Genomic DNA, 12,742 nt, shown 5'->3' with positions numbered 1-12,742 from the left:
ACGCGTCCATAGCGCGGAAATCCCCGCGGGCGCGGAGCCCGCCCGGCGCCATGAGCCAGCGGCAGGTCCTGCAAGGTAGGCTGGGCCGGGGGCCGGGGGAGCGGGAGCGGGGCTGGCGCCCGCCCGCCCTCCCGCTGACCCGGCGCCCCGGCGCTGCCGCCCGCAGTGTTCGAGCAGTACCAGCGCGCCCGGTCGCAGTTCGCGCAGGCGGTGGCCGACCTCGCCGCCCGCCCGCAGAGCATCGACACTCTCCGGAGCGCAGGTACGCGGGAGCCGGCGGGGCCGGGCCGTGCGCGGCCGCGGGGTTTTGCGCGCTCCGGGACGGGAGCAGGGGCAGCGCGGGGCCGCCGCGGCCTTTCCCCGGTTTTTGTTTTACCTCCTCCTCCACCGTTGGCCGCTCAGTTTCCAGAGATTTTTTTTTTCCGGTAGGATTTGGCCCCCACCCTGCTTGCCGAGTCCCCCTCGTTGCGGTGGGAAAGTAAATTGCGCTGGTCGGCTGCGGGCGGCTGCTCCGCGTGCCTGGCTGAGACCCCCAGGTCATTCCAAGGAAAATTTCTCAGTATAATCCTTTTTCAAATTTACTTCCTCACGGTTCTGATATAGCTTTATGTAAAGTACAGAGATTGGAATTCCCGATGAAGCCAGCACTAATTAGCCAAGGAAATTCTACTTTTAGAAGAAAAAAAATTTTATACCAGCTTTACAAGTTGTTCCTAAATTCTTCAATACTTTCTGCCGGCAGATTGGTTCAGTTTAGGAGGGATTTGATTTTGTTATATTGCTGTCATGGGATGTCGTGAACCAAATTGAACATTTTTAGAAAGAGGAGCTGCGGGAGCACTTCTACCAGCTGTTGTGCTGCTGGCATCTGGCAGACCCACTGTGCTCGGCCAAAGTTCCTGAGCTTAAAAGAGGAAAAAGAAGTGCCTGGTAATTGATTACCTGAATGACAGTTTGAAAATGTGCTATAGATCAGTGGTGGGTTTGCCATGTGGTATTCATGAATTGATTACGTTTTGGTGTGTCTAGATTTTGTTCTTAATACTTTTTTCCCAGATCTAATAAAGTTTTCAGTCTTTTCTCAAATACAATGACATCTAACAAGCAAACGAAAAAGAAAACCCATGTGTAAATATTTGCAACTTTCTGTTATTGTGTTTACAACTGTTTATTAGAATTGTTTTATTAAAAAATCTATCACTTAAATTCTTGCTAAGGAAACGTTTCCTTTCATTATGGGAGTGGCATGTTGATACCAGGCCTTTTGTATTACCTTGCTGTGGCTCTTGAATCTTTGTTTTGTTTTCCATCTTTTGGTGAGTTAATGACACTGCTGTAGCTTATACAAGTGATCTCTGTTTGTCAAGGGGACATCGTGGCTATAGGAATAATTTATGCCTTATTTGTATGAAGAGGTCCCTCTGTGTCCTTTTACAGTCCTGGTTTTAGCAGCTCCCAGAGGGAGAGATCCTGTGTAGGCAGGCTTCTAGCAGCTCAGCATTGTAAAAATGCAGAAAGTTTCTATTTTAAGAAAGCAAACAAAGTGCCAAGCTAACTTTAATTGCATTGTATTTCTTTTTAAAATAACTATGTTAATGTAATCTTGTTGGTAACTTTACCTGAGAACTGATTTGTTGCAGAACAAATAATCGGCTCAGAGGCCTGAAACTTTCTTCTGCACACAGCTGGTGTTGGTCTGAAGGTTAAATTTGCAAGGATCAGGCTCTGGGTAGTAATGTGGAAATGTGCATTTGTGTAGATTATCCTACTTGGCTGTTTCTGGTCATGAGCTGCTTTTCCACAAGCTTTAGTTTTTCAGATGCTGGACAAGAGAGGAATGTCTGCAAATATGGCTGTTACAATTTATTTGGATGGCCCACAAATATTTTACCATCTTTCCCACCTGTGTCTTTAAAAATACTTTGTAGTTATATAATTGCAGTGAGAGCTGTTCATTTTGGCCTTTTCTGGATGTGCTAGATACAAGTTTTAAAACCTCCTCGTAAATTATATGTGATTAAGTGTTTTTCTTTAAAACCTTCCATGAAATAAAATTGGTCCTTTTATTAAAACAAATATTTTGGGACATTGCTGTCTAGCAGATAACTGGTGTGCTTTTTATGGTTTTAATCCAGTGCGTGCTGGAGCAATGATTTAAGTAAGATGCCTGTCTAAACTTATATCTCTGTACAAATCTGAATTTAAAAGGATTTGGGGCTTGTTTCTTATTCTGGTGAATAAGAATTCTAGCCATCCCTTATGGAGATTGCTGTTTTAAGAAGATGAGAAAAGTCTTTGCCCACTGTTATTTTACATTAGCTATAGGAGTCAGGGGCATCTTGCAGGGTTCTTTTGCTGGATCTCAAAAGTTGTCAGGGTTTAGTATCTTTCTGGCAAAAGCAGAAGGCAAGATTACAGTGACTTGAATTTGAACAAAATTAAATCGTTGAAATGTACTGTCATGTACTCTTGTATTAGTGGTCTCAGTTTATATTCCTGGAATAAGAATGAAAGATGAGTGCTCAAGGAATAAAGCATCTGATCCATTTTAGAAGTAATTTTGATAAATACTTAACATGTTATAAGGAAAATAAATACTTGTTTGAGACCTTATTCTTTATGGAGGTGTCTCTGGACACCATGCTAACATCAGGAAAGACAGAAGTGTTGAAAAAGTAATTCTTTACCACCCTCTAAGCCCCGCTTCTGTGGTATTGAACTAGGTACAAGCAGTGGTATTGTTGCACATTTGGAGCCTGCTGCCTGGTGGGGAGCAAGCAGGCAGGATCAGAGGCACCAGCTCCTCATGCTGGCTTGACTGTTGAGAAACCTTAAGGTACCAATACTGTGGAGACTCTGATGTATGACCTGTAAGGAAAACTGGTGGGAAGCTGAAAAGAAGGTCAGACAGGGCCATCAGGAAGCCCACCTTTCCTTAGGGCATCTGTCTTCTGCAGCTTCTGTATCTCATCAAGTTCTGGAGCTGCTTTTCCCACTGGGCAGAAATCTCAATGTTGTAACCAGGGAACTGGAACCTCGCCCTGGGCTTCAACACTTATATGTGGCACTGGCTCTTTCCTGGTCAAGAATGTCCTGGGCGTTGGTGCCTGGGAGCTTAACAGCTTTCTGGTGGCAAGAAAGTGCAAGGAATCATCAGAGAGATTCTTTTGTTGGAACTCCATCCTGTGTGTTTTCCAATTCTCTGTTTTGCTTTGATAAAGTTTTTCCTTATGATTAAATACTACCATGAATAATTATAGGATTTGTCATTTGAATGTTTAGTTAGTTGATACTTGGGGAGAAAAGTCTGCTCCAAAACTCCTAAACCTTTTCCATTTAGTAAATATACATGTGAAACAATGACAGAGATTTTATCAAATCTTGTTTCTTGAGGGATGCTGACTAATGGGAGAAGCTACTTTGATGGTAACAACTTTAAATATGCTCATTAAATATGAATCTGTTCATTTGGTAGCTACTGCTCATGGAGTTTGGTACTGGATTGCATTGTTCAGCTCCACACCTCCTCATCCTTCCAAAATTTAAAATCCAAGAAACAGGCTATTTTCAGTTATAATGGCAGATGAACTTGAGCTGTCATTCTTGCACTGAGATTTAGGCAGCTGCCTGTATTTTAGAAGAGCTAGGTGAAAATCTGAAGTGCTTCTAGTATGTGTGTGACTAGTATGTGGTAGTCACTGAGGGTCTAATTCTTAGGTTTTTTCCTTGTGAAGTGCTGCGCTCTGTAAATAAACAACTCATTTGAAATTGCATTTTTTTTTGAAGACATTTACAATTCAGGATTAATACATGTATCAGAATAATTACTTCTTTGCGTTTGTTTTTGATTGATTATTTGATTCTTTTTCATTTGTCTTGCATTAGAACATATGGTGATGGGAATGTTGCTTTTAATATGTGAGTTATTTAAGGCTGTCATTGTGACCAAGAAACAGTTTAGTCTCGCTACTTTGACTCTACAGATATTAGAAGATCAGCTCTTTAACTCCTTTCTTGGGGCTAATCACATTCTTAAGTGTAATGACTGCAGAAGTCATGGGGAAAGCTGAGTGTGGAACATGGAAAAACAGATGTGTGCTGCAGCAGCCTGTGTGCTGGGGCCCTGCACACCTGGCTTTCCTTCACATTGCTGCTGGGGTATTTCTGTCATCTCAGGCACATAACTTCAATTGCTGCTCCTCTGCCTTTCTGGCTTGCTGGACAGTCTGCAGGGTTCCAGGAAAGCTCCAAAATGTCACTGTAAATGAAGATCCTCTCTCAGCGAATCTCTTCCAAGTGTCCTCCCACTCCATCAGCCCACAGCCCTGAGCGCAGGTCTCCCTTCCATTATGCCTGCTTTCAAGCTGCTTCTCAGCCTTACACTCCAGTCCTGAGCCCTCTCCTCCGTTTTCACCTCTGGGCTTTTTCTCCTCTACCTGTTCCACACAACCCATGTTGGCAAGAGGCTAAAGCCTGGAGGCAGGACTCACCTGAGTCAGACTAGGGCTCCACCAGCAGCCCTTGTGGCGTGGCAGGTTTCCCCTATTTCATGGTCTGTTTTTCTGTAGGCAAAGGGTGATGTCATCAGTGTTAGTTCTTTCCTGGCTGCAGACCTAGTCCACTGGTGACAGGTTTTAAAAGCTGTATTTCCAGATCTCTGGATTGGTTTTAGGAGCCTTTATTTTTTAAGAAAACGCTGTTCAAATTGATTTCCCTCTTCCAATTACATGAAATGCTTTTGCCCATGCTTTTTTCAATTTTTTTTCTGATGTGTGTATTTTAAATATGTTTTTCAATGTGACTGTTGGACACTTGGCCCTGAGTAATCAGAACCAGATCCTAGGGTGGGATTTTAGGATATAGTTCCATATTTTATATAATATTAAAGAATTTATGATTTGCAGGTTTTGTATGATAGCACTGTGCTTAATAGAAAGCCTGGGAGCATTTGGATCTTGCAGGTGTATATGCACGGACAGACTCCAGTGCCCCCAAGTAGCCAGTTTCAATACTGGAGTTTATGTATTCCCTTTTGTAAGGGATGCACACAACTTTGGTGGGTTTTTTGTTTGTTTGTTTTTTGTTTGTTTGTTTTGTTTTGTTTTTTCTAAAAAAATATTGATTTACTGAGCTTTAGCAGCAGAAGTGGGAGAGGATTAATGTAATGTGGCATAAAAGACTAAAGGTTGTCTTTGCAGTTGTAGTAGATCAGGTGTGGAGAGTGGCTTTTCCAAAGGCTTTATGACATTGTGGTGCCTGATGAAGGGAAGAAGGAGGCTGTTTTAAGGAAAGTACAAGAGAGGTGACACAGAAGGAGAAAAAAATGCAGCTGAAGCTGCAGGATTGACTTTTTCTGTAGCTCAGTCAAGTGAAAGCTCAACTGTTCCTCCTCTTCTCAGTCTCTTGGCCTGTCTGGAGATTTGCAAATGAAATATCAAAACCAGAATTTTTTAGAAACTTCATTCTCATCTTAACAAGTGGACATTAAAAATAAGCAGCTCCTTGTGACCACCTTGGTTTTGGTGTGTCTGTACACAATTGCATGGTGGCCACTAAAAGCCCTATAAGTGGTATTTTCAGAAATTTGTCCTCTTGTAACAGGATTAGTTCTGCTTCATTAACGCAGAAACAGGGTCTGGCATCTAAGGAGGAGAAACTTGCTGTTCCTCGATCCTTCAGGAATCTTCAGTGATACTGTCAAGCTGAATCTGCATTATGTCCCACACCATCTGGCAGTTGCTGTACGAATTACTTGATCAGCCAGAGTCTCTGTTACCAAACTGTATTTATGTTCCCTTGGGTCTCTGGAGGATGGTGGCTGTGCTGTGCATGGAACTGTGGCAGTGAGGAGTCCTTTCTCGTGACAGGTCACACTTGAGGAGTATGTACTTGAGACCTGCATACTCTGCTGTCTCTGGAAGAGGCTGTGTCAAGACGAGCAAGTGTGAAAATTCTCTCTCACTGCACTTCTGGGAAATTTGTTTTAAGCAGGGGATTTAAAACTCACTGCTATGCAGTTCCTAGAAAAAGGTTGTTGAAGATAGGGTGTTGGGGTGAGGCAGAAATAAATTTCCATTTTATTTCCTTGTTAAGTCAGCTGAATTTGACATAAAGAGCCCTGAAAAATCAAGCTGATATGATGAATGTTTGAGTGCTACTGTTAACTCTGTGGATGTTCTAAATGTAACAGGTAGCACACAAAAATTAGAAGATGTTATCTTGGTCGAAAGCATAGATTAGAAGGACAGCATCTTCAAGACAAGAGTGTGTCCAGAGACAACATTAGTGTAGAGTGACTTTTTTCCCCCCACATTTTAAACCAGAAATTATTTTTCCTTTAAGGAAGGAGGATGAGGTAGGAGTAGTCATCTTCAGATGCAGAAATGGAAAGAATTTCCAGCGTAGTGATTCTGTTTTGTGACTAGTCAAGTTTGACAGGGATTTGATGGGGATGGGAGGAGGGTAGAAGTATTTTGCATGAATTCCATTTTGTTTTCCCCAAAAAATCAAAATGGCCAAGCAAAGATTGCCGTCTCCAGAACAGTGACTGTTTGTTTCCTGCACAAACTTAGAATGAAAAAGAAATTGGAACCTTCTCTGCCCCGAGTGATTTTTTTTTTCTGTTTGTTTGTTTCCCAGATAGGCAGCAGCCAGCACTTGCTTGCTAAAAGAAAGTTCATCAGGCCTGTGTGTAACAGCTCCACTTGAGAAGTGTGTGTTAAGAGTGATTCAGCTTCTAAAGTGTGTCATTCTTTGAAACAAATTTGAGTGGGAAACTGAGGATAGAAAGGGGAATCGTTCCTTGCCCAATGTCAGTCAAGGTTCTGTGATGCAAGAGAGAATATTTGGCAGTAATTCTCTGTTACTCAGTTTCTGAGTGCTAGTGGGAACTCTTCCAAAATAAATCTAGTCCAATAGTCTAAATGCTTTATTTTGTAGTTTACTTTCTGTGTGGTTGCTTTTGAATTAGAGTTAATGAATTTCCTACTGCTGTCACAACAGACGTATTTAGAAGAAGACCAAAGAGTTCTAAAGTTTACAGCAACAAGACACTGCTACTCCATGATCTGTATGGCCTTGTTCACTTGAGTGAATGGTCAAGATAAAAGGAAGTAGTTGGAAAGTTCTTGCCTATTTTCCTGCTCTAAGTAATGTTAAATACATTTGAATTTAATTAAAAATGCTGATAGGAATCCTGGCTTGGACCTCTTTGGAGGAGTAGACTTTGCTGTAAACAGGGTAGATGAAAGGAAGAGATCAAATAGAGGAGGTCACCAAATACAGCTGTCTCTGGAACAAAGAGCTGGGTTGGGCCCAGTGCAGGAAAGCCTCATCCCGTGCCAGGCACATCTGTCCTTTACAGCACTGTCTTCAAAAGTCCTAGAAGGAAAGGTTGGATATCTTAGCTTCCTGTAGGTGTTTTAGTGGAGACTGTAGAATCTCTATGTAGCTGCTTTTGCACTCTCAGAATTATTTTTTTAAGTGCTGTAAAGAAGAAATACTAGGTTTGCTGAAGATATAAAAATTATGACCATAGTGAAAGCTCCTCAAGCAGTTGGTCTTGCAGAATAATTGGAGGTGATGGAAAGCATCTTGACACAGAGAAAGAAAGTGGTTTTAAGAGAAGGTGAAAACTAGAGGTAAAAGTTTTTAATTATGTTCAATGCACAGGCATGGTCTAAGCCTATATATACTTCTCTCAATTCTCAGTTAATTGGATGTGAATATAAGGCTTGTACAGCACCAGGAATTGTTTTTTCTTTGTTTTATTTCTCCAAAACTCGTTCCATTGTAATTATTTACAATATTTACAATATTTACAAGAAGAGTCTACTGTCTCTTCTTACATTCAAGCATGACTTTAAGAAAATACAGTCTCCTTGAGGACCAGCACAGTTGCTATTATTTCTAAACCTGTTTTTTTTGGTAACTGTGTTGCAACATTTTGTGTCCTTTCTTCAAATAGTAACTCCCATTTCATTTTTCATCTCTTTCCTTATTATAAGTTGTACCAGCTAAAGTAATTTGCAGTAGAACATTTTGTGCTGATGCTTAAATGTCATCACCAAACTTTACGTGGTTTATACTGTCATGAAATGAAAGGCATTGGTCATGGGGAGGCATGCTGCTTGGAAGTATTTTCAGACTGAAGGCTTTTTAGGCTGTTCCAAAAGTGAAAGCTGTATCAGCTAATCTTGAAAATACAAAATATATAAATCTTACATTTGGAACAACTCAAATCATGTATGTATGTAAACCGTGTTAAATGTGGTGTTACATTTTGCCATGCCTAGGTATGTCGTGAAGGTCAGAAATGTGTCACATGGCCTGGACCTAGCTCCTGGGTAAAGTAATTCTAGTTTCTTTAAATTTCAGTGGGTTTGAGATCATCAGAATTGAGCTGTCTGATACATTCTGGTTTAATGTCCCAGCCATCAGACTCTTAGCTTTTTTAGGGTCAGGACACTGCAGGCTGAAGTGTTCCTTTCCCTCTCCCCCAGCCACTTCTGACAGGTTCTTCTATATTAGTAAAATTATTTTTCCCCCTTTCCTTTTTTTTTTTTTTCTTTTTTCTTTCGCATATCTATTAAATAATCTTGTTTTTATATTATCTCAAGCCAAGAGCTCAAATGTAATATCTGTACATGCAAGTGAACTACTTGTAAGTGTTCCTGCTTCACTGGAATACCTTCAATGTAGATCATAAGAACAGTGTGAGGTCCCCTTAGGAATTTCAGCAGCTGTTTGACCATGCAACGGATGTTAGAGGGAAGGACAAAAAAATACCCTCCCACAGAGGGTGTAGATGACTGGCTAGAAGATAACAGATGATACATGGCATTGGCCCCAACTCATATGTTTGTTTTTACTTCTGATTTGTCATATAAAGTATTTAGTGGTTTTTGATATGAAGCATAACTTGGTTATGACACTCTGCCTGCCATGGAGAGCTCATGAGAAGATGGCAGTGATGACCCCATTCTGAAGTACTGATTTCTGCAAGTGCTAAATGAATTCACATTTATCTTACAATACTGGAGGATCTATCTTTTGTCATTTGGTACACAGGAGGCCTCTTTCAGCTCCCAGTGGCTTTAACAGAAGGGTGAGCAGACCCCAGCTGTATTACAGACCTGTTTCCATAGGTTCAGTTTACTTGCTTTTGTTATGTGTCCCCCTGAAACCTGTGTTACTTTGTCTTGTGAACTGGGAGGCTGTACCTCTCATGATAGTGCAGCTTTTGTCTAGAGTATTGACCTTCATAAAATTTTTTTAGTGGCTAGCATGGCCTCCGTGGTTAGTTTTTTGTGTCTTTCTTCCAGCCCCTTCAGAGCCATGTATAGATGATTTGGCTATTTTCTTCTTGCTGGGAGCAATATGGTTTTCGTGTAAAATAAAAGTGAGACTTGTACTGCTTCTCTACTTACTTTTTTTTTTTTCTTTTTAGGGAAAGAAGTATGCTACAGGTGTAATTTCTTATAGCCTGCATCCCCTTGGGCTATTCCTTGCCCTGAGGTCCTCAGCTTTTCCTTGTCATGGAGTGCCTGTTGAACACCTGGGTGCTTGTTGCTTGCCATTAGGCAGTGATCCCCCAGTGTGGCACTGTCACACCAAAAGGCCTTTGTTCAGTGCTAATAACCATAGGAACCCTTGAGAAGGCAAGTCTTGCTTTCTTTCACTGTTGCTCAACTAGATCTTTATATTTGTAAAAAAAATCAGTGGAAAGGACTGAGAGAGCTGATATGAAGAGACCTGTAGCTCTGAGTGTTCATTATTCTGCTGTAACACATCTCAATTTTCAGAGACCTCTGCTTTCTGGCTAAGGTATAAAGTCCTAAATGTTAATTCATGGAGCTGGCTGCTACAGGGACATTTTAAGGATCACAATACAAGTAATTTTCCCTTCCCAGACCTTACGAGTCACATTCTTTGTATAACCATTTGGATCTCATTTCAACCCTTACTGAAGAGTCTGTTAAACTAACATGAAGAGCCTCCACATACAGATTGGTCATCTTTGATCATCCTTGTTCCCTTTCACTGAGCTTTTTTCAGTTCTACTTTAGTGGAGGGTATTAAATGTAGGATAGTGATGACCTCTGCTTTAGCCTCTACCCCTTTCCCAATAATCCTGAGCACTCTGTATACTTCTGCAGGTAAAGTTTCTCCTCTACTGCTGAGCAGGAGCTGGGATCTTTATAGAACTCTGTTCTAACACTGAGTTTTTCTCCTGGTTGGTACTAATCTGTTTGGGGTCCATCACTGCGTATGTGAGGTTGGAGTTGGGTTCCCTGCATGAGCTCCATTTCACTTTCCATTTTGTTATCCAGTCATTCAGTCAGTAACTTTTTATAGTTTCCCTTGCTGCTACTTTCACATTTTTTGTGCTTAGCTGATACACTGTGAATTCATCAGTGAAAACACATCATAAATAATAACATGATAAGAAAATCTACAACTCTTCTATCTGGAGTGTAATGTATTATGGATATTGGTCTTCAGGTCAGGCATTGCTTACAACAGATGAAATGTAATTTGGTGTAGTTCCATGTAGAGGTTCTACTGGCATGATGAATTGCCAGTGTCTTCTCACCAGGATCTCCAGATGGAGTTTCCCGTGCACATGGTAACACATGCATTTTATGTATGTTTGAATATAACTTGGTTTCTTGTGTAAACTTTAAGATGTATTTTGTAGATGTCTGAATACACCTTATTTCTACATGTGCCTTTTTTCTGATTTCAGAATTGTTTTTTACCTATGAAAAGTGGGCAGAAACGTCAGCAGTGCCATCAAGTGCCAACTTCATTTCAGTGAAACACCTGGATTTCCTACATGTTCTTATTCCCTGGAAGAGTAATTCAGTAGGTTTTTAGAAATAAAGGCAAATGTTTAGAACAACTTCTGCTTACCAAATCGGCTTTTGTCTTCCTACTACAACTCAGGTGTAGTGTGTTTGCTGAGACCTCTTTTGCTGGATGTCGTCCCGAGCATCCGCCAGACCACTGCCTTGGCTCTTGGGAGACTCGCTGATTATGACGTGGGGCTGGCAGAGGTGATCGTGAAGGCAGGAATTCTTCCTCAGCTCATATGTGTACTGCCCGAGGAGAATGTAAGGCATGATTGTTCTCTTAAGTAATATTTTTTAAAATTATTATACAGGGAAAGGGAAATCTTTCTGGATCAGCACCTGCTGTTATTCTAATAGGACAATAAATGTATTGAAGTCAGAGCAGCATGTATGTTTGAACCCCTGAGAGATCACTGTGTACTGTATGCCGAAGTCTGACTTCAAGTAAGCTGGACTTTAAAATATTCTATTACCGTTTGATGCACTGTAGGAAATACATTCATTGCACTGTAACATTTTTAAAATGTTGAGTGATGCTTTGTAAAAGGTCCCCCTTCAAAAAGGAGACAGTTTGGAAGCTGTGGTGATAATTGACTAGGTTTTGTCCGTAATACCAGACATGTGTAAAATCCATATAAAACCCCTGAACTTCTGTAATGGAATACTTTGTACGTCCAAATGCAGGCCTTTGGAAATCTGTAGTGTGAGAAATAACAAGCCTCTGACACAGGAAAATATACAGAAAGGTTTTCATCTTCATATTTGTCAAAACCAAACAAAGTACAGTCACAATTGCAATGCAAATAAATCTGTTGGTTTCTTCCACTCCCTTCCTCACATTTTTCTTCAAGCTCTGTGTCTCTTTCAGCTTTGATTTTTTGAATGATGCTAACCTAGCATCCTTCAAATTAACAGAAATACTTTCAAGTAAGGTTCCCAGCAGCTGGAAACTGACAGCCGAAGTGTTAAGTGCACTTATATCACAACCACACTTGTGCTGCAGCTTTGATTTATGAAAAGTAGGTTTTCAATGGAAATATAATTTGGAAAACCATATATTTTCATTTTCAGTCTTTGGAGGAAAAAAAAAAGGTAAATATACGAATTGCGTACTTTTTGTGCGTGTGGAAGCATTATACAATTAAAATTGGAAAAGAAAACACTAAAGAAAAACTTTGATGGCAAGATACTGGTATAGTATGATAAGAAGGTAAAGATTTTAATTAGACGAGGTTATAAACATTTTGGTTATTTTATTTCTATTTTTAAGGGAATATGTGGAACAAAACTCTACCCACTGTTGGTTTGGAAACTACCTGCTGCTACAACTTGAAACCCTCACTAAATTAGCTCAAGTACCCTGAGATAGAGTAATTAGGGGAAGCAACAGCAAGACTTGTGTGAGGTCATGGAAAGCCTGCTATGCCTTGGTGACTGAAGGCAAGAGGAGGAAACTCATCCAGTTCATGCAGAGTTTAGCAAGCAGACAGTTTGTCACTTCCCACAGGCAAAGAAACCTTTTCCATTCCACTCACTTTTAGTGTATCAACATCTGTATTTAAGGATGAGATTCTTTGAGCACACAATGAATACTGTTTCTACTGATTTATTGGGAACAGTCGCAGGGTAACATCCCAGATCAATGTTTTGTCAATTAAACTGAGCAAAATTCAGTTTTACAGCATATTCAGGCTATGCCTGTGAATACGGTTTGTTTCTAAAGAATGTGTTTTGAATAATGAAAACAAAGAAGTGTTTTTCTTTGCCAGGAGCATAATTACTTAACAGAAACAACATACCCATATTTGTACAGACTTATGTAAACAAATATGACTCCATTGAGTTCAGCAAAACTTACAATAACTTACATTATCGAGAGATTGGACTAT

General features: G+C 40.5%; 1 protein-coding gene across 1 annotated transcript in view; it reads left to right on the top strand.

Annotated features, from left to right (window-relative positions):
• The window catches only part of SPAG6 (sperm associated antigen 6), a 34,333-nt gene continuing 21,591 nt past the window's right edge, over nucleotides 1-12,742 (top strand). Inside the window, exons 1-3 of the mRNA XM_041490153.1 lie at nucleotides 1-75; nucleotides 167-262; nucleotides 10,948-11,114. Of these exons, the coding sequence (XP_041346087.1) occupies nucleotides 51-75; nucleotides 167-262; nucleotides 10,948-11,114 (288 nt within the window). The 5' untranslated portion in view covers nucleotides 1-50. The remainder of the gene's footprint in view (nucleotides 76-166; nucleotides 263-10,947; nucleotides 11,115-12,742) is intronic.

This window comes from Pyrgilauda ruficollis, unplaced genomic scaffold (assembly GCF_017590135.1).
Source record: "Pyrgilauda ruficollis isolate IOZ18807 unplaced genomic scaffold, ASM1759013v1 scaffold12, whole genome shotgun sequence".
Taxonomy (NCBI): domain Eukaryota; kingdom Metazoa; phylum Chordata; class Aves; order Passeriformes; family Passeridae; genus Pyrgilauda; species Pyrgilauda ruficollis.
The sequence above is the reverse complement of the archived record's forward strand: the minus strand, read 5'-3'. Positions and strand labels throughout refer to the sequence as shown.